Below are 26,114 nucleotides of genomic sequence, written 5' to 3'. Positions count from 1 at the left end.
AAACATAATCATTTCAAGAATTTGAGATTCAAGATTGACCGTGTAAAACATTGCGCAAGCTGAGAATGAGCCCCGTTCTGTAGATGTACGTGTGTACTACACTTGTGTAACTATTTCATTGACAAACGGGGAATGCAAGCTCCACGCTCCGTCACTGAAGACATCTTAGCTCTGATAGGCTGCGCAATCCGCCGCTCTGCGCTGTGTGCAGGACATCTCTGCCCAGTGTCCGGGGACTTTCCCCTAAGCAATGATGGCGAAACCAGGTTCCCCGCAAGTAGCTTAGAATACAAGTTTTCAGGCATGCGCACTAATAGATTACTCGGCCCAGGAAATATATAGAGGGGAATGCAGCGATGCGTTTGCATGACGGTGACACAGTGGCGTTATTGCTTTACATTTATTTCAATAGATTGTTTTATAGAAGAGTGTGATATACCACTACAAAGACATACAATAATTGCGAAGCACGTATATTGCGATACATTGAATTACCTGGTCCTGAAGTGAGGACTGAAACGTCATGTAAATGAATCACCTACGTCACGTCGAAACGTCATGCGAGAGCCTCTCTCATTGGCTCTGGGTGAGCCTAAACAAGTTTTTTTTTTTTTTACTTTACGATAATATCTTAAATACTCAAAATATATAATACTTTAATAAAAAAATAAAATAAAAAAAACTACCTTTTCACTACTAAAACATTGATGGAGGACAAACAAGAGGGGAAAAAAATTCTTCTATTATTTGTGATCTTCTTAGGCCTGTGATTCATACGATTACTAGGCGCAATGTGGGGGCAGACATGAAATTTGATCCGTAGAAGGAGCGCAAGCATTGGCCTATAATTTACTAAATTTGAGATGTTTACGCCCCAGAGTTATGTAAGTGTAAAACAACAACCTTCCATTATTTCACGCGAAGGAACACCGATCGTTTGTTATTTAAAAGTTATTTTTTTAAACGTGACGTCACACGAGAGGTAAGTAGCTGTAGTAGAATCTACTCGTATACATCGTATACATCAGCATAACATGTAACCTAACGATATAGATTTTGTTTTTGGCGATTAGCAACGACGAGGCGTATCGTATTGTTTAGGATATTTGAACATTTTAATTAATTAAGACCATTAAAACCAGTAAGGCGAGACTAGCTATGTGGTAGGCTAGACTCTTCTGACACTATAAAGGCAAAAACTGTTTTTTCATGCATCGGTCAATTTTAAGATGTTGGAGTATTTGGCTAAGTGTTGTTTCAAATTAGTGGAAAGAAAACATCCAAAATACACTTTTAAGTGTTACCTTTATTTCATTTTATCTATTTGCGTATGTAGATTTAAATTACAATACAAAGGATTTTCTCAAAATGAGTTTTTTTTCTCCTGCACTGAGTCAGAAATCTCCACTTTAGCAGAACTAACATATACCAAACTTTACAGTTTTATTCCTATCCATATTCTGAAGGTTTATACAGAGTGGTTTGCTCATATAGCTATATAATACGCCTGATCTAAATACTTTTTTTTTTTTTTTTTTTGGCTGTTGGGTTGACAGTATTTTCATATTTATGGAGTGATAAAACAGAAATCCATAATCCCCTAATATGTCAACAAAATGAAACAAAAAATTTAAACCTGTCTTAATATATGTGTGTGTGTGTGTGTGTGTGTGTGTGTGAAAATTTGTGGGTATTTAATTGGATAATGCTCATTTGCATATTTAAATATAACATTTCAGAAAACTATAGTAATACAAATTTTATTTTTGTAATTCTTAATGTTATCAGTCAACTAGGGAAGTATGGTCATATCTATTAGTTATTTTTTCACATATGGTGTCTTGCCTTAAAGTTCATGTTTATATAGTATACATACACTTTTGTGAATATATGGCTAAATAATAAGCACATAGTCCATGTTCAACATTGCAAAGAGTGTAAAGAAACAGAGTGTTGATGTTAAATGCATTGGCTCATTGTTTAATTTGACTTGGCTTTTTGATTTTTTAATTAAGGTGTTTTGCTTTGCCGCAGAGAAAAGAAGAAATGAAAAGCTTCTACATTTTACCACTTCTAGCATTTTTGCTCAATTGCCATGTGCACGTTTGTGGGTCACGCTCACGTTTGGCATATGCTTCAAATCCAGTTCCCCCAGCAGTGTACAGTGATTCCCATCGGGCCGTATGTAGAATGCGCCCTAACACTGGACTAGCACCTGGCATGCCTCGTGTGTCTGGTCACATTCTTTTCACACAGTCTGGCCCAAACGACAAGCTGAGCGTGACTTTCAGGCTGTATGGTCTCCCTGTCTCCAGTCAGCAGCCCAGAGCGTTGCACATTCATGAGTACGGAGACTTAAGCAAGGGCTGCGGATCTACAGGAGGGCATTACAATCCCCTCAGCGTGAACCATCCACAACATCCAGGGGACTTTGGGAACTTTGTGCCTGTTAATGGGAAGATTCGTCAATCCCAAGACTCCAATGCAACACTCTTTGGGACTCTCTCAATACTTGGCCGGTCTGTTGTCATTCATGACGGGCAGGATGATTTGGGCAGAGGTGGCAATGTGGCAAGCTTGCTGAATGGCAATGCTGGAGGGCGACTGGCATGCTGTGTTATTGGACTGGGCAACCCTGAAATTTAATAGAAAATAATATACAATACATTTTGAAGTATTTATCAATAGAATATCTTATACACTTTGAAAATGGAATTGTAGAATTGCACTAATTGGCCTAAATGTCTGGTTGCTATTATATCTTCAACACTAAATAACCATTAAACTGAATTAATTGGCTTTTTAGATGTCTTCATTCTTTAAACTTGATTTATGTTTTTGATGCTTAATTTAGTGACATAACTAACTCAACTAAAGCAAAGAATAGATCCAAAATAATAACACAAAAAAAGAAAAATAACAATAATAAAAATTAATAATGCATTTTCAAAATTAATTAAATAAAAACAGAATTAAAGACCTATAGGTGTATTGAAGTCTAACTAACATCACTAATTCCAAAACAAGCACAAAAGCGTGTCTAAAATGGAATGAAAACAGTATATATATTGTATTGCTGTGGTGCTTCTTTACGCTGTCCAATGCTTCAATATAGGGCTACTGATAAAGCTCAAATTTTGGCCATCAACATTTCTTTTTGACCAACAACATTTATGAATATGATGTTTACCTAAAATAATAAATAAATTACAAACAGAACAAATGTTATTTTCTAAAGGTTTGTCATGAGTACATATTTAAAACATAAAAACACATTTATCTAACAAAAAAAAAAAAAAATCAGCTCCAGAAGAACAATTCAGTGCAAATAGTCAAAGAAAAGATGAGAAATACTCTCAGCATTCAAATTACAAAACACACATGTCAAATCAATATCTTATTTTTTTTATAACCTGCTTTGTTAAGCCATGAAGTGTAGCTGTTTAATGTGAACCATGTCGTAGTAGCGCCATCTAGTCTCAACAGACTGAGGGACACACTATTCTTCTACATCTTCAAGAAGAATGGAGGAACTTGCTATTAAGCTCATAGCGGATGGCGTTCAGAAAAAAGTAATCTCTCCCGGAAAAGGAGAGCTTTCCACGTTTCCTAATGGAACAAAGGTAATGTAACGTTCAGGACACATTTTACAGTAATGAAATGTCGAGACGGAGAACAAATGTATTATTTTGAACGTGTCGAACTCTACAGATAGCGAGCCAAGTTAGCTAGATTCACCAGTTTTGACGTGTACTATGGGCTTGAATTCGCCCGAAAATTGCTCAGAAGTCATGCAGTGGGTTATGTTAAGTATATATCGCATTAGTACTGTGAGAATTTGTACTGTTTTATGAGCTGTTTTTACAAGGAGGCCCAATGTATTCAGATTTAGCCTTTAGCTAAACATCGGGATGGATACCTGATGTTACAGACCATCAAGGAGGACTCGCAGACAATATGCGTGTATTTCTGTTTGCATTTTTGGCACTGAGAGGGGAAAACATTTGCCTCCCTTCTGAATAACATCTGAAAGCTATACGTAACGTTACGTATAATATACGTATAATAACAGCACCGTTTTAACTGCAATATCATGTAACGTTAGCCACTGGCTACATTATATGAAATATCAATGTCAAGCCTGACATATGAAATAATAGTCAGAAAAATGAAATGGAATCAAATGTTTGAAATGGAAAGAAAGAAAGAAGATTAGCATATGTGGGCAATAGTAAGTGAAAAATAAAATGTAAACACCAGAGATGTCTATGTTTTTGCCCTGAGAGCTTGTTGGGCTCAACATTTAGAAATATTTAATCAAACAAAATGTCATAATGCAACAAATATCAGAGGAATAAATTACATGCTTTATAACAAATTAATATTCTTTTATTTTTATCTCTCAAAAGGTCAGGTTTCATTACCGCACTAGTCTTTGTGATGGCACTGTGTTGGATGACTCCAGGACAATGGGAGGTAAGAGTAAACCTATGGAGCTCATACTGGGGAAGAAGTTCAAGCTTCCTGTGTGGGAGCAAGTGGTTACCACAATGAGAGAGGGTGAAATTGCTGATTTCACCTGTGATGTAAAGGTTAGTGACCTGTTAATTATTTTCTGCCTTTTATAGTAATATGTAAATATCTATGAATAACTATGTGTTATTCTTTAGAACATTTATTTTTTGAGATTCTTCGGCCCAGTACTGATTTGTTTTTGTTTCTACTGTAATAGCACACAGCTCTCTACCCCATGGTTTCTCTGTCACTACGCAACATCAGCCAAGGAAAAGACCCACTGGAAGGACAGAGACACTGCTGTGGAGTAGCTCAGGTTCACTCGCATCATTCCATAGGTCACCACGATCTGGATAAGTTGCAGGCCCATCCTCAGCCTCTAGTTTTTACTCTGGAAATGCTACAGGTGAGAAACACTAGCATGGTATCCTTTTTTTAGAGGTGTTAACTGAGCTATCATAATAAAACTGCCTAATTTAACAACAAAAATATTTGAATTACAAAGCGGCTGTTTCATGATTCTCTGTGTAATCATCTTCCTAAGGTCTTGCCCCCCGGCTCCTTTCAGTTGGAAATATGGGCAATGACAGATGAGGAGAAACTGGAGGCCATACCGCAGATCCACGAAGAGGGAAATGCGCTATTCAAGAGTGGAGATATTGGAGCAGCTGCTGAGAAGTACTACAATGCTATAGCCTGTCTGAAGAGCTTACAGATGAAGGTTAGTCTTAATAGTTGCTAAGCATTGAAGTGTCATGAAACCCCTGTTTTATTACTGGTCGTTCACACCTCAGATTTGAAAAAGATTAAGGAAATGGGCGTGCAGAGCTGTGGAAAAGTGGGAGTGTAGAGGGTGGGAAGAAGGGAGAAAACAACCAATAAAACACAGACCTACAACACACTCATTAAACAGACAAATGAATATTTAAAATATGAGCGGAGAAAGAAAAGCACAACAGAGTTGAGGACGCCTTGATCTATTTAAAAAAAATATGAACCTATGACAACAAACTCACAAAAGTCTTATCATGAACAATATCATTATTATCATTCCTAACAACTATCATGAACAAATAAAATATGTTTTTTTGATAAATTATTCTTAGCAATATCAACAAATCAGCATTACAACTTTGTAGAGCTATTGGTCTATATGAAAAATGAGGTAGAACATTAAAAAGAACTAATAATATTTTCATTACGTATACGAGCACTACAATATTTAAAAAATGACACATCAAAGAATAAAGGTATAGTTTTTTGTCCATTCCTCTTTGACTTTTCGGCTTTAAGTTTCTTCAGTGTATTAGAATTAGTTCATGATCAGAAGTACCACTGTATCAGTGTCCTTATATGCACTAGGGGTGTCGCAATATACCGGTGTTGACGATAATCATGATATTCAAAGCATGAAATATCGACATCGTGTTAATTTAGAGTGTGACAATATACCGGTATTGGCGATAACCACGATGTTTAAAATGACCAGGACTCTTATGATAACATGACACGTAAATACTCCAGCGCCAGTTCCTGGTTGACCTCTCAGGTGTCTGTATTGCACCCGTTGACACCGTTGACGCCCGCGCAGCTAATCTGAGAAGAATGTCGTCTGAGCGAGAGAGTGAAACACTGTCCACACCCGAAAAAATTAAGCTCACAACATCTCCTAAAGAAAACATCTCCTTAAAGGGGGTCGCACACCGGACGAGAAGCGCACGTTTTCAATTAACGGATGCTCTGAGGTAAAGTGTTCAGATCGCAGACTCAGCAACTATTGTATTTAATTGTACAGTACAGTCATAACATAGTACAGACAGACATTATCTTCATTTCATAATGTCCTTAAACGTAACAGTATTGCTGGCCATAAACTGAGAAAGTGCGCGTCCGGTGTGCGATACTTCGAGTTGTCTTAGACGCGTCGCGGCACTTCTCGTCCGGTGTGCGATCCCCTTAAACCCAATCTGCAGAATGTGTAGCCACCAACCTTTTTACCCATCTCCTTGTCCATCACTCTGCGGATTTCGCAATTTTATAGAGAGTAAATTGCGATTATTTTACTAGTCATGGAATGGGAAACGTGACATTAACCTGTTAACTGTTTCTGTGATCATATATCCCATTTCTTTACTCATCTTATTTTTGCATTTGTATTTGCACTTGATTTTTTTTGTTCAAATCTGCTATCTGCATGACTTGGCGCCAGCACAACAGGTTTAAGAGCTTTTCAGTTCTTCAGGAAACATTCAGACAGTGTTTCGCTTCAGTTTGAAACCAGATAAACTTCACATGCTTGTCTTCCTTCACAAAAATTTGCCATAGATTGAGTATACAAGAAGTAATGCATGTGCCTTGTGTTTATCAGTATCCTTATGTTTGTTGTGTAAAAAAGAAAAACTATAATCAAAGTAAAAATAAAAGATTCTATAGATATCGCGATATATCGATATCGTGAAATCTTTTGGCCACAATAACCGTGGTGTGAAAAATCCAACATCGTGACAGCCCTAATATGCACATATATATACAGTCAGTAGTCAACATTTTAAGTGGGTCAAAACCTTTCATCAAAGTTATACATGAATTTTGAACATTTTTCGTTCTTGTCTTAGGACAACTGTGATGAACTTTCTTGATCCACTTCAAATGTTGACTACTGTATTAGAAGAGACATTATGAAATATGTGCACACAGACAGTGCTGGTTCACGTTTGGAGCACTAGAGAATATGAAATATGTCCATAAAAACTTGAAACACACTTGCTCTGGTCCGGATATGAACTGTGATCCGCGTTGTGAGTGTTGTTACATGTTAAATATCGTTACAGTCATATTTTTTCATGTGTTGGAAGTAGTGTTGCACGATGTACCGATACTTCAAAAGTATCGCGATACTCGAAAATTAAAAATGTCACGATACCTAAATTTATCAGTATCGATACTTAAAAAAAAAAAAAAAACGCCTCCCTATGGACGTCTGTGATTTTTTCCTAACGCACGCAGCAAAGAACCCGCCGCTGTCAGACAAAACAATACAGCGAGATGGCTGCATGTGCGAGCACAAGTGGTCCACGACTCGTAGAAAAAGATGACGCGAGGAGTGACATATGGAAGTACGTTGCCTACCTTGCTCTGTTGCACGGTGCACCGAAACTTCAAAAGTAAACCGGAAATTAAAAACGCCACTATTCCTTAATTTATTAGTATAGATACTTCTAAGAATGACCGCGTTCCATATTTGTAAGGCCGGCGACACACTGGCTGCGTGTCTTGTCCGTTTTTATTTCGACTCCCATGTTAACTGCCTGCGTGACACACGCGTCTGGGCGCAGCTCGAGACGCGCGGAAAACGCGGGCATGCTAGAAATAGAACCGACGCCTATTTTTCACGCGACACGCACTGGAAGTGTTTCCAGGCAAAATAGAATAGGAAAAGATGTTTCTATGTCATTTTGACACGAATACATATTAATCAATGACATTTTGATGTTTGAAAGTTTTGACAAATACAATATAAAATGTAATTTAAAAAAATATTATTGATTTTCAAATATTGCACCTCTCAATACAGAACGAATTATTCTGTAGCCTATTTTGCCATCAACACTGCCGACGTTGTCTTTGCTGCTATATATTTAACATGAAGTATAGGCCTTCCACAACTCTCTCCCCACGTCAAATAGCCTATATCACCAATGAGGCTTATCATACCAATATTAAACATTGTTTAATATAATCGCTGTTCATATTTTTATTCAAAGTTCAGAATCAAGATAAAGCTCTTATGTTTCTTATGATAAATGAGATAATGCTGCTAAATTTATATTTTTTTTACCTTGAATGTCATTGCTCTAATTTATTTTTTATATTTTTATATTTCATATTTTGTTCAAATGTTTAATATATCTGCTGTTCATATGTTCATTTATTAGTGTGTTATATGATTAGAATGTTGTCCCGGTTTTAAAATAAAGCACAGCAATGATATTTGAGAGTGTTTCTTCCTTTTCAGGAAAAGTATCGAAAAAGTATCGAAATCGCAATACTTGACTTGGTATCGGTATCGAAACAATAATTTTGGTATCGTGACAACACTAGTTGGAAGTCAAACACCAGCTCTGACCTCATTGTGGGAAAAATGCAAACAACACTTTTGTGTTGCTGTACCGAGAAAACAAACCCTTGTGTCTGAACTTGAACAGGCTACAAGAATGAACAGCTCTGAAACTCTCTTTTGTAACATTTGAATTTTCCGCTGTAATGCGATCTCATGCATAATACAGCGCAGTGATTGGATTAAGAGTTCATACTCATGAATAAATGCAGAGAAAAGCTGTCGTGAAAGTGATGACGTAGATGCGTATACCTCACTTATGACGTTGGTTCAACTTTGCTTTTTAAACCAGAAGAACAAAATTGCTCCAAAAAATGAAAAAATAATCACTTTTCCCTTAATAATAATTTAAGCACCTGTGCTATTGTTGTTTTCAGTGAAGTGCAACTGTACATATGTTAACATCTCAAAAAATGTTGTAGGGTTTCATGACCCTTTAAAACTTACACATTACCCTTGTTGAAGAACAAATGTATCCTTGAAGCATTGCATGCAATATATCAGGGGTGGTTTTTGCACAGAAAGAAGCCGTTTGAAACCAACACTTCGGGCTGCACGCACGTTTAATGGTATTTGACCACAAATTGTTATTTTCAAACTGATTAAGCAAAATAATCTGAGATATTGGCCCGCTGCTTATTTATCCTAAAACCTTTTTCTCATTTGACATTTGTTATCTCGCATTTGGTGTTGGTTGCTAGATTTCAAGAGATTTAAGTCCCTAAAATTTGAGCTATTCTCTTAAATTGATACAGTTTCCTCCCAGTATTTTTCTTAATTGAACATGCTTTTTCTGCACTGCAAAAAAGCGCTGATGATCTGAAAACACCTTCATGAGCATCACTTGTGACTAAATCTGTGACGAAACAAACATGAATCTCACAAGTTGTTTGCGATTGCTAAATATATGCACTTGCACAACCTCTGTGCATTATCGTGTAGAACCAGCCAACAGTGTATTATATTCCTTAAAGGGATTAGCTCTCCCAAAAATTAAAATTCCAACATTTACTCACCCTTATGTCGTTTCAAAACCGTAAGACTTGCGTTCATTTTCTAAACGCAAATGAAGATCTTTTTGATTAAATCTGAGAGCTTTCTGTCCCTCCGTTGACAGCTACACAACTACTTTGAGGCTTTAAAAAGTTCATAAAGAGATCGTAAAACTAATTCATATGAATTGAGTGGTTTAGTCAAAATTCTGAAGAGACAAGATCACTTTATATGATAAACTGATTGAATTTAGGCTTATATTCACATATCAACTCACACATCAGTTGTGGTAAACAGAAGCAAGTTCTCGCACGTCAAGCAGGTTCAGTTGAGCTTCTGTTTAAGTTCTCTGATCAATGTTTATATGTGAATAAAAGCTTAAATTAAAACTGTTTATCATATAAAGCAAATGAGTCTTTTCAGAAAATTTGGATTAATATGGATTAGTTTTACTTATCTCTTTATGAACTTTTTCAAATGAACACTTTTTTTTTTTTGTACAAAAGTGGTAGTTGCGTATCTGTCTATGGAGGGACAGAAAGCTCTCAGATTTCATCAAAAAAGATCTTCATTTGTGTTCTGAAGATGAGCGAAAGTCTTATGAGTTTGGAACGACATGAGGGGGAGGGTAATTAATGACAGATTTGTCATTTTTGGGTGAATTATCCCTTTAAGATTGAACTTTTACTTAAAACATATATTCCCTGTTCAAAGGAGCGTCCGGGTGATGAGCATTGGATCAAACTAGATCTCATGATCACCCCTCTCCTTCTCAACTACTGCCAGTGCAAGCTTCTGCTGGGCCAATACTATGAGGTTTTGGACCACTGCTCTTCTGTCATCAACAAGTACGAGGGTAAATATCAAAACAAGTAAAATCACATGTACTTTTTTCCCCCCGCTTTTAGGGTAGTGTAATTTCTTGGTCCTAAATCTTTGAGGGAATTAAAAGCTGCATTAATATTGTTCTTTACAAACAAGCTACAGTTAACTTGAGTACCATGAGAACCGTTTTATTGCATTTCAGATGCCCATACTAAGTCTTGTCTTTCTCACAGATAATGTGAAGGCATATTTCAAACGAGGGAAAGCTCATGCAGCGGTATGGAATGAAGCAGAGGCAAGAGCTGACTTTGCCAAAGTGATTACATTGGAACCATCACTTGAAACTTCAGTTGCAAAGGAGTTGAGAGCAATGGAGGAACGCATTCGGGAAAAACAGAAAGAGGAGAAGGGACGTTACAAAAACCTGTTCAGCTACAGCGACAAAGCCTCTGCTGCAGCTACCACGGTTAGTTTAATCTCAAATGCGACCTATGAAGAATCTAAATTAGGGTGTATAACATTGTTAAACAGCAACAATAACAACAAAAAATGCTCCATTAAGTAACCTGTGCTATTTTCCTCTTTTCAGGGCTGAAACAAAGGTTGTCCAATTTTCCATTTATAAGGAGATATGCACTCTGATAAATGTATCCCTCACAAGTTTATTTAACCCATCATCCCCTTATTGTTCATCATGTTTTATTGGTAAATTGGACATACAAATGAAGAGTGCATCCAGTGCATAGCTTTGAATGGCCTGGCCATCCATTTATCCCTGAGAGTTACCCATCATTTGTTGAAGAATGCTCATTTTCATTGTTATCAATGGGATCTGCAAATCCTGTGAACCAGGAATGGGTAAATACCAGCCTTGTGTATTCACTTTTTGGATATTGCTGATGGAAACTTCACAACCCAGTGCATTATGGTCAGTGCTCTTTAACAAGGGCAGTCTGAAAGAAACAAAGCTGAAAGACAATCTGATGATGATAAAATGGGATTGCTATGACTATATTACACCCGTTATTCTTTTGTATTTATAATGTTTATTAATTGTATTGCTATTACCCTTATTGTCTTTGTATGTATACTACATTTTAATCTTGAAAGATAAAGGTAATAAATATGAAATGTCAGGCATTAGAAGGCCTGTGAAATATATAAGTGAAAGACACATTGTTAACACTGTGATAGATGTAAAAGAATATACTTCCCCCATCAGTGAAACAGAACGCGTATACTTATTAACCACTTTTTTGCGTAGTTAATAATTGTCACAGTTAAACCTATATATGTCATTACAAATAAAAATAAATTTTCAAAGTGCTTTTTAAATACATGTTGCTGCAGTTAGTCTGCATTTATGTTGTGACCAAAGCCAAATAAAGTTATTCACTCAATTTTTTAAACAAGCACTTCTTGCATGCAGTGGAATTAAAAATCTGACAAATTGATTTATTATTTTTTATTTAAATACAGAATTGCAAAAATTGGGCTTAAAAAATTTCTAGGCTAATCGCAGTGACACTACATGAGGTGTACATCTGGGAGATAGCTATGCATGATTGACAAATGTCGTTAAGAAAGATAGAAAGAGATGGTGTTGTAAATAGCTTGGCAAAGAGAAGGGGCATGTCTGTGAGAAACAGAACAATGAGGAGACAAGTACCGGAGGGAGGGCGTGTGTGTGTGTGTGTGTTATGTGCGAGCACTTCGCTCTGTCTCCGCTAGACACTCCCTGACAAGAGCACGCGCGTGGATGATACCTAAAGAAAGACAGAAACACATATCAGCCATTTCAAAGGTAAATGTTTTGAAGCATGATAGACCATTTGCTAATGATCCAAATATACAAAATTACTACATGTCAGACACTAGATGGCAACTTTTATATGTAATGCAACTTCGATAATTAATCTGCATAAAATAAACGTTGCAAGTCTGATCCCATGTGAAGAACTGAAAAACCGAGTAAACTATCACGACTGTCCTTAGGCTTACATTCCTCCAGAGGGCTAAACGTCACTGACTGTTACAAATGTGCTGCATGCACTTTATTCAGAAGGGTGTGGTGTACCTCTCTTCAGTCTCTCCATGGCACTTTTGCTGCCAGCGTAGGTAGGACGAATTTCACGGCTCATCTCCTCAATGACGGAGAGCAGCTCACTATACGTAGATCCCTGGGACACTTTAACTGGCTACAGAAAACAAGACAGGGCTCAACATTAAAGCTTGTCCGGGAAAAGTGGGGGGGTTCAGAAGTAACAAGTGAAAGACAATTTTACTTGCCAGACCAGACAAGTAGCCTGATTAAAACCTCAATAACAAAAAAAAAAAAAAAAACTTGGGAATCACCAAACCGCCAGAATGATTCTGATTTTATTTGATAATGGATAGTAATGTACTGACTGACTGTAACACGGTTGCACTGTTGAGGCTCGTGCAGCTTCTCAGAGGAAGAGAAAAAAAAAAAAAGCACAGCGCACACACAAAGACACTTAAAGGGATAGTTCTTCCAAAAATTTAAATTCTGTAATAATTTACTCAACCTCATGTTGTTCCGAAACCTGTATGAATTTGTTTTATGTGGAACATTAATAGAAGATATTTTGAAGAATGTTTGTAACCAAACAGTTGTGGGGCCCCATTGACTTCCATAGTATTTTTTCCCCCATACTGTGGAAGTCAATGGGGCCCCACAACTGTTTGGTTACAAACATTCTTCAAAATATCTTCCTTTGTGTTCAACAGAAGAAAGAAATTCATACAGGTTTGGAACAACTTGAGGGTGAGTAAATGACAGAATTTACATTTTTGGGTTAACATACTGTGGTAAAAAAATCAGAATGTTGAGTTTTTATATTTATAACATATGATATAGTTAAGCAACATCACACAATCAAGAGTGCAGTTTTCCTGAATACCATCACAATTGAAAATGTGACACTGATTTCATATTTCAATAAACAAATAGCCTAGTTAAAATTAAGTCACTTACATTTTACACACAATATTGTCTGTTTTTGTTCTGTTTGAGCAGCAAAAATATTTCCAGACAAAGATCACAGCAGAACCATAGCGCATCTCACAGTAACACTCAACCGTGTTTTCATTACTGATACAGCGTTTTGAACAAATCGTTTGAGTCAAAGATTCAATGACCCATTCTTGAACGAATCAGCCGTTTCGTTTGAATTAATGACTCAATGACTCACTCATTAAAATGGTCACCTGCCGCCACCCACTGGCTATTTAGTTCATTTCTTATTTGTATATTAAAAATATTTGTAAAACAATCTCATAACATTATTTAATGCAGTTGGAATTTTTCAATTTAAATTATTTAATTTGATTGGTAAGAGTCCTATAGTGTCGTATTATTAGGGCCCGAGCACCGATGGTGAGAGGACCCTATTGTTTTTTTTTCTTCTTCTTCTTCAAAGTGAATCGCTTTTTAGAGGGCCTAAACATGCTCGAAAACTCATGAAACTTTGCACACGCTTCAGAAGTGGTGAAAATTTACGTGTGATGTGGTTTTCAAAATTGGGTGGGGCAAATTCGGTAAATTATTGCCCCCACATTTTGCCCCGGCTCCTGGTTTCACGTACAGGTATGAAATTTGGTACATACATGTAATGACCCAATACCTACAAAAAAAGTCTCTTGGAGCATAGCCCTAAACACAACAGGAAGTCAGCTATTTTGAACTTCCTCCTAGATTTTGTGCATTTTTCGTAATTTCCTGATGTTGTACTTTAACGAACTCCTCCTACAGTTTTGATCTGATCCTCTTCAAATTTGGTGAGTGTAATCTTAAGGCCTTTGCGACGTTAAATTGCGAAAGATCTTGAATTTTCGTCGAAGGGTGTGCCCTCTGCGGCCTGACAAATGTTCACCCAATTTCGGCCTTCTGGTGATATATGCATGATCAGATAAGTTCAATATTAATGTTGCTTGCAGTTCCGATGTTGCTAGGCAACCACAGACAGCCTGCAGTAACTTACTGTGCGTTCACACCGGACGCGAATAGCTACACTTTGTGTGCATTCACGCGTCAAGAGCGAAATTGACGCGCGTAAAATCAAAAGTTTGAAGCGAAATTTACGCGCGTCAGAGGCGAAAGTTTCGAAACCTGTTGGCGGCCATCTTTTTTTGGTTTATCGAGCATTAGCATTAATCGAGAGAATCACCGCTCGTATATGCTCTGGAGAGCAGAAACAGCTGTGTAGGGGACATCGTCGCTGTACTCGGGTCCACCAAACCCTCCGGAGGGTTTCAGGAGTTTCACAATTTGCTCCAGGAGGTAGGTTTGGTGGACCTAACGGTGAGGACGCTGACGAGGACAGCGTAGGCCGTATAAGCCTCGACCTCGAGTGGTCGCTGCCTGACGAGCCCGCGCTGTACAGCCCGGCGCGAGGTTCACCCTCGCCCGCACCTAATCTATGATTTATTTTTGTTTTGATAATAAATGGAGCCAGCCTTCAAAAGTGAAACCTGTCCTGTGATTTTTGTTTGTTTTTATACACTAAATTGTGTTTGTTGTCTTTACATTAGATTAATAATGTTTCATATAATCTAGAATAGATATGGAATAAATAGCATTCGATACAAAATGAGTATCTCTCATATATTGAAATCGAGTTTTATGTTTTTATTTGCTTTATTGTGCATTTTAGTCATATTACAAAATAATTTATTGAGGCCAAACATAAAATAACATTATAAACTGTCACTTCACCACGTGACAGCAGCATGCAAGCAGGCTCCTGATTGGTTAACGCGGTGCGAATTGACGCAGAAGTTCAGATTTTTCAACTCGGGCGGCAGACGCGAATTTGCGTCAAACGCGTGAATGCACAAATAGCACTAATAAAATAATTCGCGCCAGACACTCAATTCGCGTCATTCTCGCGAACTTGACGCGCGAATGAGGCGAATTTGCGTCTACCGCGCCGCGCTAAACGCCTCATTCGCGCCGCAGGAATTTTTTACGCGCGTAACACGTCTTTGCATTGACTTAACATTGAAATCACTCGCGCCTGACGCGCTATTCGCGTCCGGTGTGAATGCACCATTAGGCATACAATTTCCAATCTGCCCCAAACTTCACATGTTTGATAAGAGTCCTGTCCTGAACACATGACCATGCTCATATTTGGTTATAGCAATAGCGCCACCTGCTGGTAGCAGGAAGTGTGGCAAATACAAAACGTGCTCGAAAAATCATGAAACTTTGCACACGCTTCAGAAGTGGTGAAAATTTACGTGTGATGTGGTTTTGGTGTGATGTGGGGGGGGGGGGGGGGGGGGCAAATTCGGTAAATTATTGCCCCCACATTTTGCCCCGGCTCTAGGTTTCACGTACAGGTATGAAATTTGGTACATACATGTAATGACCCAATACCTACAAAAAAGTCTCTTGGAGCATAGCCCTAAACACAACAGGAAGTCAGCTATTTTGAACTTCCTCCTAGATTTTGTGCATTTTTCATAATATCCTGATGTTGTACTTTAACGAACTCCTCCTACAGTTTTGATCTGATCCTCTTCAAATTTGGTGAGTGTAATCTTAAGGCCTTTACTAAAGGCGCCGGGTGGCGGTGGCAGGGGTGCGAGGGCCCTTTTCATCGCTGCTTGCAGCTTTAATTTTAATTGAATTTATTGATAAAATTTAAGATTTTATAATAAGATTAGGGGGGAAAATGCCCTCAGGGTAAATATCACAAATATGCAGATTTAAATAATGTCAAAGCTGATAGAACACTGAGAATATTGCTTCAGAATAAATTATATTTACAACACAAAAATCCTATTTTTTTTCAGACAAGCAACGTTTTTACTTGGACACATTTTCATTCCAATTAAAAACAGACAAGATCCACTGGGAATAATTTCAAGATTGCAAAAAAAGTAAAATCCCACTGTTATCATAAACTTAACTTACTTGTACAAAGCCCATTGATGGTGGACCAAAGTCACTAAATGCTGGTCTAAAGTTAGAAGAGGAGGCCAGAGATGGAGATGAGCCACATGATCCTAAAACCAGAGAGCAATAGGAAGACCAATCACAAACCATGAAAATGTCAAAAGGCCAATTTCAACCAATGACATCTCGCCACCCAGTGTGAGTATGGAAGGAAGTGAGGAAAGATACAGCCAAGATCGGATGCACGGATGTGATGGCATGGCACACTCACATATGGGTAATACAACACTTAGCTTTTAAGCATAAACGTGGTAAGGTGCGGTTAGCAACACACTATAACACATTTATGTAATGAGCAAGACAGATGGCTATGGCTCCTTTAACTCCTCCCCCTTTATCCGTGCCTCTGACCTCTTTTACAGTAGGTTCACTGACCCCTTTCCCCGGGATTAAAAACGGTGCATTTGAAAACGTGATAGACACAAAATACCCCATATGCGAGGAAAATGTGTGTAAAAAAAATCATGAATGAAGAGAGAGCACAATGAAACTCACCTGGTGGAGTGTGGTTGGAGCCGGTGGGTGCGGGGGCGATCGGCTTGTAACTCATATTTACACCGCCGTCGACTGTAGCCTCGCTTGATGAAAAGTTTCTTCTTATCTTCTGAATGTAATCTCGATGGGCTTTGGTATCTGAAGCAGGGACGATGCTGGCCTAATGTAAACACAAAGAGCAGATATACAGATAAGTATAAGAGGTGGGAGACATGGTAAAGGCTAGCGGACAGAAAAGACGGTCCCCTCTTAACTTAACCGGCTTCAAGCCCTGACTCTGTTTAAATCGCCTGCCATTGATAGACTTTTCCACTATTTTCTGCTAGGGTAGAACAACGAACACTTTCAAATAAGTGCGAACATTTGTGTGTAATAAAGAGTGGAGGATGTCTGTAGTGGTATATGAAAGGTAAATTTAACTATACCCACCTCTTCCGCGAAATCGCGACACGCGCTAAGTATCCAACAAGCCGACAAATGAAACAAACAACAACCGTAAACACTTCGCGATATGTTGGACAGTTGACGATGGTTTCTGGTCGCCGGTTTACACTTGTTCGAGGAGGTAAATGGTGAATATAACGCACGGGAATAGTTTCGCTACACGGAGGTGTCGGTTCTTCTCCTCTCTTCCTGCGCGTGCTAGCCTGCTATGTTATTTTCCCATGATACTCGGCAAAAAGAGTGACTGCGTCATCAGGCACGCGCCTTTGCACTCTCTTTCTTCCACAATGAAGATTCCATTCTGGAATTTTCTTGTTGAGGTGTTTGGAGAGAGTGTGCTACAGTAAGCCGGAGAAACGTTTGAAAAATGCCTGACCCGTTGTATGATATTTTTTTTGTTTTGTTATTTCAGAATAAAATATAGCCTAATAGAATGGCATAGTGTTGAGGCTGCTATCTGACTGCCTAATAGTAACTCCACCCACACACCTAATCCTAAATTAGGAGGAGCGGGGGAATAATCTGGCAGGGGGTCAGAATGTGGCACAACACCTATGCAAGTACTGCGTGCAATGTACAATATGCTACACTGCATTAAACAACGCAATGTGCCATGCACATTTAAAAAGTTATTTGAAATATTAGAATATAAGGACATTTATTGAGTACTCGGACAGCTGTTTGAAAGAAACTGTTTTTTACTGATGGATGTTTTAGCTGTTAATGATATCCAGCTTCTGTCTGAGGGGAGTTGCTGTTATGTGTTGAGTTAGATGGATCCATGGTCATCTTTTTATATTGGTGTGTTAGATTATGTGCTGGGGGAGATCTGTACCCATGATCTTTAAAGGGGTCATATAATGTCATTTTTGTACAAGCTAATATGATTCTTTAGGGTCTAAATTAAAAGTTTGTAATATACTTTAATTAAAAATTCTCATTAGTATTGTAAGAAAACACTCATTTTACCTGGTCAAAAACAGCTCTGTTTTCAGCACGCCGTTTAAGTGCATGTGTCTTTAAATGATAATGAGCTTTGCTCACCCCGCCCCTCTGTTCTGTGCGTACACCGTTTGTTATAATAACACAATAACCTAACGCGTTTTTCATTATAAACGTGGGATTATGAATTATATTGATAACGTCGTACATAGAAAACATGCCATAATGTACCCTGAGTGTAAAAATAGCCACATTCATCGTGAAGCGTGCAAGCTATTTGCAAAGATTAATATAAAGATTAATATAAAGGTCAATAAAACGTTACACTCACTTGTTCTTCTGGAGGTTCAGCAGGAACACGAATAGTTGGTACTGATCCTTTTTTCAAGAGCAGCTTCTTAGCAAATAACCAGCTTTATACTGACCCTCGTTTGTAAAGCAGTCTGGTGTGTGAAATGATTCGTGCAAACATGAAAGCATTGACGCTGATCGTGGGGAATATTCCCTTCGAAAACAAACTCAGCCACTGCGTCTTCAGCTGTACGGATTTAGAAACATCATCAATATGACTGCTGTGTTCGTTATTACACCCAAGAACAGAACACCACAATCTCTTAGACCGACGCCATTCTACTCAGCACTCCAGCTATCAACAATGAACGCGCGTCGGCGCGTGCTATGATTGACAGCTCGCTCACGAGGGCGCGAGTCTGTGTTTGAAACGCTGCTGTCAATCAGGCATCGTGGGAGGGGCGGCGATATTGTGACGTCACAATATCGAACAGCTTGATTTGAGACAAGAGGAAACATATAAGAAGATTAAAAAAAAAACACTGGATGGATTTTTATCATTTTATGATGGTTGTGTACAGGCACTGCCAACACACATTTCAGTACAATCAACTTGTAAAAGTGCATGTACCATTATATGACCCCTTTAAAGCTTTAGTGACAATGTGTTAAAGGAGTGGTTGATTATGATTTCACTTTTTTAAATTTAGTTAGTGTGTAATGTTGCTGTTTGAGCATAAACAACATCTGCAAAGTTACAATGCTCAAAGTTCAAAGCAAAGGGAGATGTTTGCTTTTAAAGGGGTGGTATAATGCCCTTTTCACAAGATGTTAAATAAGTCTTTGATGTCCCCAGAGTGTGTATGTGAAGTTTTAGCTCAAAATACCCCACAGATATTTTTATATAGCATGTTAAAGTTGTCACTTTTTGAGGGTGAGCAAAAACGTTTTTGTGTCTGTCCCTTTAAATGCAAATGAGCTGATGCTCCCGGCACAGAGGGTGGAGCTTCAAGAGCTTGTGTCCTTTCACCTCACACACAGACATGCACTGGAAATTTCAAAAACCTTTAGCCTTTTATGTTCAAACCTAAGTCAGAAAGTAATCAGAAGTCAGTGGAGAGACTCAAGAAGTAACAACATGTACACAACATTTCTGAATGGTTAGTTGATGAATTTATGTAGCTTATATGTTTAGTTATCTTCTAGTCATTGATTAGCATATTCTGTCTCGATAATCTATAAATCGCGTTCCCGGGGGCGGGGTTTATGTAAATTTTAGAGTTAGTGATGTCACTAACCTGGGAGGAATGTCGTGTAGTCCCTACCAGCCGTTTGTTGTAGTCCTTAAAAAGCAATTTCTTTAAAAGAAAATATCTCCCTCTGCTTTGAACTTTGAGCGTCGTAACTTTGCAGATGTTGTTTATGCTCAAACAGCAACATTACACACTAAATAAAGTTAGAAAACTGAAATCATATTCAACCACCCCTTTAAAGAAATCGCTTTTTAAGGACTAGGCTACAACAAAAGGCTGGTAGGGACTACATGATATTCCTCCCAGGTTAGTGACATCACCAACCCTAAAATTTACATAAACCCCGTCCCCGGGAACGCGATTTATAGATTATCAAGACGGAATATGCTAATCAATGACTAGAAGATAACTACACATAAGCTACATAAATTCATCAACTAACCATTCAGAAACGTCCTGTTGCATTCTACATGTTGTCACCTCTTCTTGAGTCTCTCCATCATTGTCTGAATCCGGTTTGAACATAAAAAAGGCCAAAAGTTTTTGAAATTTTCAGTGCATGTCTGTGTGAGTGCAAGTTGTTGAAGCCCCGCCCTCTGTGCCGGGAGCAGCAGCTCATTTGCATTTAAAGGAACAGACACAAAACAGTGCGTTTTTGCTCACACTCAAAAATTGACAACTTTAACATGCTATATAAAAATATCTGTGGGGTATTTTGAGCTAAAACTTCACATACACACTCTGGGGACATCAAAGACTTATTTTACATCTTGTGAAAGGGGCATTATACCACCCCTTTAAAGTATTTTCTTTGCTGTACTAAATAGACAATGCCTGAATGATGTTTTAAAACAGACTAAGGTGCTGACTGGTTTCTGAATTTCCTTAGTTGTCTGACTATGAGGTTTTTGTTTTTTGATGAGGTGGTCTGTATTGACTTGTCTGCAAATAGGCTATACCTAGGAATTTGCAGTCTGTTATGGTGACTGATTTGATGGACATTGATGCATTGGGAGTTTGGTCTGCAGGTAAAGCAGTTGGGAACCACTAATACTGCCTACTTCATAGTGACCAGATTGCAGAAGTCTCTGTCATCCATTTAAGCACCTCCCCTAGTCACATATAGATAGAAAGCACTTACATGCTGAAATCCGATCTGCTTCTAAATGATTAATGGAATGCATACTGCATACTGTAGAGTCCATTATTTGCTGTAATATTGAAGTTTATTACTGGTTGCCAGAGAAATTGTTGTAACTTATGTTATGCATCATCTAGTTTAATATGTAGGGAAATATAGGACACAAATACAGCTTGAGCTTATCTTAATGTAAAGTAATGACCAAAGTCGGCGAAGCTTGTCTATAACACAAGACACAGAAGCCATTCATTCAAAGAATTGCTGTGTCATTACCACATATTCCACTTTACCCACATGCTTTCATTGCTGAGATCATCTGTGCATTTTCAAACTTGCTCTATGCAGATAAAGCACAATTTTGCTGATATGACATTTAACTTAGGCCTATATAAATATTAATAGCCTGTAGCAAGGAAAAACAGGAAGAGGTGTCATAATTGTTTGTTTTTTTTTGTTTTTTTTTTGCAATAATTAGCACATTTTAAAATCATCTTAAGGCAAGGAAAAACACAAATGGTGATATGTGGTGATATGTAGAGATATGATCTAATGGTTACAGGCTACTTTGAGTTGTTTTATTGAATTTGTGAGACCTCCTCCAATGGGACAGTCTAAAGCACAACTGCATCAGAGCTGCTGATTCTGGAGTCAGTCCTTCGTGCTGCAGTTCACTGTGCGGGACAGGGGAGCGTTTGGATTTCGTCTCCGCACACAGCCATGGATCTTACAAACGATACATTTTCTTCCTTCCGGAAGTGTCTTTTGGTAACACTACTATTCATTTTTTCATTTCAACTGGTTCGATCAAAGCGAATAATCAAATGTCCTTCAGGATGCACTTGCACGACAGATTCAGTCATTTGTGTCGGTTCTTCTCTCATCCCCCGGACTATACCGAGTGACATCAACTCTCTGTAAGTGCAATATTATGTTCTCGTAACAATTTTTTGAGCGAAAATCCTCATAATTATACAGTATCAAATATAAAGATGGTGCGACATCCAAACCAATAAAATATTTGTGTTTTCGAAACTGAACGCGCACGTAGTGTACAAAAAAAAAAAAAAAAGAGAGTGCAATATTTATTAATTTATTATTCTTTTTTAGGAGTATTGTTAATTGCAGTTTCCCAGACATCAAGGAGGCTATGTTCTCGCTCATGCCCTCACTGCAGTTAATGTAAGTGACTGCTGCATCACTTTATTAAATTTAGCCTACCTGTTTATCTGCATTAGGAAACACTATGTATTAAATTCAAGGCATGCTTTGTTATGTTGGAAAATTTAGGTCATTTTCTGTACTATGGGACGGGTATTAATTGTGATAGTTTATGCATCATGGTAGGCTATTTCCTGGTATCTTTTTTCTCTCTCTTCTCAGTCTCCTTAGTTCTAATTCATTTTCTGAAATAAAGGAGGATGCATTCTCAGGGCTTCCTCATCTCGAGTATTTGTAAGTATTTGGACAGCTTTTCTGCAGTTACATTTATGATAAAAGGTGATCACTTCTTTACATTATATATTACTGACTAACTAAGATCCACATATTTGTTGGATATCTGGATCATTGTCCCTGCAGAGTGATTGACTGAAATTTTTGGCGATGTATATTTTGTCTCATTTTATTTCTCCAACCAGATTTATTGAGGGCAACAAAATTGAAGAGATAAACAAATATGCCTTCAGAGGACTTCGGGATGTTACACATCTGTAAGTATATAACATGCAGCAAGGAAAAGCTAAGACATTGCAGAATGCATATTAATTTAGATTATATAGATTTATGGCTGGCATCATATATAATATTTAATTAAGTAGGTCATATATTTTTTGTTTAATATTTTATTTTATTTTCACTACATAATGTGATACAGAATGCACATGCATAATGTATTTTCCTAATCTAGTTGTATAATAAACCTGGCATTGTGTACTACGATTGTTGGCTCTTTGATGAATGCTTTGTTCCTCTTTTGTAAGTCACTTTGGATAAAAGTGTCTGATAAATGCATAATGTAAATGATACACTGCTGACTGCTATTGTCTTGAGTATTATTAATTATAAGGTACTTTAGTGCCTAAAAATCCTGATTTCTCTTACATACATAAGTATAAACTATAAATAAAGTTTTTTGCCTTTGTGTATTGATTCATTTCCTCTCTGTTTTTACAGATCATTAGCAAACAACAATATAAAAACATTGCCCAGAGGTCTTTTTTCTGATCTGCGCTCTTTGATTGAACTGTGAGTTCTTCAGTTCACTATTTGCAAATGTGCACATGTAATCAACAACTTTTGCCAAGTAGTTAACTTGTGTATTCATTATTTCATGTCTAATAAACAGAGACCTGCGAGGGAACATGTTCCAGTGCGACTGTGAGTCCATGTGGCTGATGCAGTGGTTGAAGCGATCCAATGCCACAATCTCAGATGTTTACTGTGCCAGTCCATCTGCCATGAAGGGTGTCCTGTTAAAGGATGTCCCAGAAAAACACAGCAAGTGTGTCTCCACAGGTAACTCAATTTCTGTTGCTCAGATATCTCTGTTTTCTTTTTGTTGAATTTTAAATAAATGCTGTGAAAAGGAAGTTGAAATATTATTTTCTTTCTTATTGTGAAACAAACTTTGATTCTCGAACATAAAAAATTTGGGGCGGGACTTGATTTGATTGTCGGACTGTTGTGGTTTGCCATTGCTGTGATGTCATGTGAGTGACAGGTGTCCCGCCCTCTCGCCAGTAAACATGTCATCATAGAAGAGAGGAGTCTCTGCAAGAGGAAGGGGAATTTATTTTGATTAAAGATTACGAAGGCACATGGATTTTTATTTTATTTTTTAATGATGATGTGCACAGATAAATCATTCATAATAAATGCTGCAATATTACTTAAAAAACAAGAATTGCGAAATGCGATTTGTTCACACTTGTTTAATGACAATGAATGAATGTGCTACACTATTTCTGTTACTTTTCCCTTCAGATTTTGTTCAGCATCAGATAGTGAATACTCAATCCATGTCAGCAGACATCTTCTTTCACAAAGACGATATATATGTTGCTATGGCAGTTCCAAATTCAGACAGCTGCATAATCATGGAATGGGATCACATTGAGACAAATTTCAGGCCTTTTGATGAAATCACAGGTTTGACACTGTTAACTCCATAATCATTTGCCATATGTCATAACTATGAAAGAGTATAGAAGTTTATTTTAGTTTTTTTATATATATTTCAGGACGGTCTGTTGTTGGGTGCAGGTCTGTTCTGATCAACGAGCAGGCACTTGTCATTGTCTCCCAGCTCTTCGATGGCTCCCTTGTCTACAAATATGACCAAGCACAAAATAAGTTCACCAAGTTTCAAGCAGTTGAAATGCTTAATGTGTCCAAGCCAAATGACATTGAAGTCTTCCAGATTGGAGATGACTGGTTCTTCCTTATGGTGGACAGTTCCAAAGCTGGAATGACAACTCTGTTTAAATGGAACGAAACTGGTTTCTACCCATATCAGTTCCTTCATGAGTGGTTTCGTGATACAGATGCAGAGTTTATTGATTTAGATGGCAAATCTGTTCTCATACTAGTGAGCCGCTCCCAGGTTCCTGTTATCTACCAATGGAACAAGAGCACCCAAAAGTTTGTTCTACATGATGAGATAGCAAATATGGACGACATTGTCAGCGTGAAGGCCTTTAGGATTAAGGACGTTCTCTACCTTGCCCTCGCCTGCTACATCGGTGACTCAAAAGTCATGAAGTGGACCGGCAAACACTTTGAAGAAGTACAGGGCTTCCCTTCACGTGGCGCCACGGTATTACAGCCCATCAAGTTCAAAGACCAGCACTATTTGATTCTGAGCAGTGATTATTCTTTTTCCCAGATCCTCAGATGGGATGAGGAGAACCAGAGTTTTATCAAGTTCAGGGATGTGTATGTTCAATGGCCACGCTCATTCACAGCACTGTCAACAGACCAGCGTGATTTTGTGCTGGCCACCAGTTTCAAAGGCAAAACCAAGGTTTTTGAACATATTTCAGTGGATTATAGCAAATGATGCATGTGCTGTTATTTGTTCCATCTGGTCAGATGCTAAAACAAAACTCTATTCCTCAATATATGCATACATTTAACCTTGATATTTATGAATGTAATGTTTTGTCAACAAAAAGGCTGAAACCCAGTGCACATCTCTATTCTCTAGTCTTGCAAAAGCTATTTATGCAACATTTTTGTATTAAAGTTTGAATAAATAATGCACTGCAGCTTAATCTATTCAGATGTTGCCTGATTGTTTGGTCATATCAGGGCCCTTTTAAATAATTTCATTGTGAAATATTAGGTTCACCAAAGGTATAGGGACTCAGACTTCAATCCAAAAGACTGTGGACTTAAGCTTGTCAGCTTCAAGCTAATTTAACCTATTGAGCTGGTTTGACTGTATGCAAGCATGTTATTGGTGCTGACTAGTGCTATTATTCAGTAGAGACCCTCAGTGTTATTGCCTTTGATGAATGAATGAATTTATTTATTTTACAGAATCTTTTTGTCAGTTTTATAACTGTAGCTGGCCGAGCAATATAATGAATGTAGATTTGAAAATATATTAATGATAATAAATAAAACAGCATCTTCTATTGATCTGCTCACTCATTCTTGTTGGTTCTCGTTCACATGTATGCATTTTCAGTTTCTCACAAAGAAGCCAACTGCATAAATGGCTTGGCAGCTTGTCATGAATGCATCACTGTTTCCATACTGTCAATATAAACACAGAACATAATAAGAAATAAGCACATTAAAATGGACATTCCAGATGACACTTTATTCCTTGACAGTGAGAAACTGCTTGTGTTCACAAGGATCACTTTACCAGCCAGTCAGCAGTATCATTCTTTGTGACAGAGCACTTAGGTGTGATAAATAACTAAGACTGCATCAGCAGAATGTCACAGATGTAAGCACAGAAATTATGTGATGTAAGTTAGAGGCCTATATCTACAGTATATGATATTTTCTGCTGTGCATTATATGCACATTAGTATTATTATATATAGGCCTATAGAAAGAGACAGAGCCTATAGTTTTACCTTAATATGCCCAAAAATGAAA

The 26,114-nt window shown here is 37.8% G+C and overlaps 4 protein-coding genes across 5 annotated transcripts; 3 read left to right on the top strand and 1 right to left on the bottom strand.

Annotated features, from left to right (window-relative positions):
• The first annotated feature begins 784 nt into the window (after positions 1-784).
• On the top strand, positions 785-2,799 carry sod3b (superoxide dismutase 3, extracellular b). 2 transcript variants are annotated; one of them, XM_084100877.1, is made up of 2 exons: positions 785-982; positions 2,016-2,799. In XM_084100877.1, the coding sequence occupies exons 1-2, from the start codon at positions 864-866 to the stop codon at positions 2,644-2,646; spliced, it is 750 nt and encodes a 249-aa protein (XP_083957003.1). In that variant the 5' UTR covers positions 785-863; the 3' UTR covers positions 2,647-2,799. The 2 variants fall into 2 exon arrangements, with proteins under 2 accessions (XP_083957003.1, XP_083957004.1); XM_084100878.1 differs by having other exon boundaries at positions 843-982; positions 2,035-2,799.
• Positions 2,800-3,319: 520 nt separating this feature from the next.
• aip (aryl hydrocarbon receptor interacting protein) lies at positions 3,320-11,850 on the top strand. The gene is made up of 7 exons (XM_084100866.1): positions 3,320-3,623; positions 4,410-4,592; positions 4,733-4,921; positions 5,060-5,236; positions 10,340-10,481; positions 10,684-10,916; positions 11,040-11,850. Exons 1-7 carry the CDS (start codon positions 3,525-3,527, stop codon positions 11,043-11,045), a joined length of 1,029 nt encoding a protein of 342 aa, XP_083956992.1. The 5' UTR covers positions 3,320-3,524; the 3' UTR covers positions 11,046-11,850.
• Positions 11,851-11,900: 50 nt separating this feature from the next.
• Positions 11,901-17,854, bottom strand: cdk2ap2 (cyclin dependent kinase 2 associated protein 2). Its single transcript, XM_084100900.1, has 5 exons — positions 17,361-17,854; positions 16,932-17,091; positions 16,395-16,486; positions 12,528-12,648; positions 11,901-12,216 (listed from the first exon to the last, which is right to left on the bottom strand). Exons 2-5 carry the CDS (start codon positions 16,984-16,986, stop codon positions 12,149-12,151), a joined length of 336 nt encoding a protein of 111 aa, XP_083957026.1. The 5' UTR covers positions 16,987-17,091; positions 17,361-17,854; the 3' UTR covers positions 11,901-12,148.
• A 3,761-nt stretch (positions 17,855-21,615) lies between these two features.
• lgi2b (leucine-rich repeat LGI family, member 2b) lies at positions 21,616-25,641 on the top strand. The gene is made up of 8 exons (XM_084106804.1): positions 21,616-21,916; positions 22,110-22,181; positions 22,383-22,454; positions 22,640-22,711; positions 23,175-23,246; positions 23,347-23,516; positions 23,985-24,149; positions 24,242-25,641. Exons 1-8 carry the CDS (start codon positions 21,720-21,722, stop codon positions 25,057-25,059), a joined length of 1,638 nt encoding a protein of 545 aa, XP_083962930.1. The 5' UTR covers positions 21,616-21,719; the 3' UTR covers positions 25,060-25,641.
• Positions 25,642-26,114: the final 473 nt, after the last annotated feature.

This window comes from Abramis brama (genome assembly GCF_963993115.1).
Source record: "Abramis brama genome assembly, chromosome: 2".
NCBI lineage: Eukaryota > Metazoa > Chordata > Actinopteri > Cypriniformes > Leuciscidae > Abramis > Abramis brama.
Note: the sequence above shows the minus strand (reverse complement) of the source record. Positions and strands in the feature narration are given on the sequence as shown.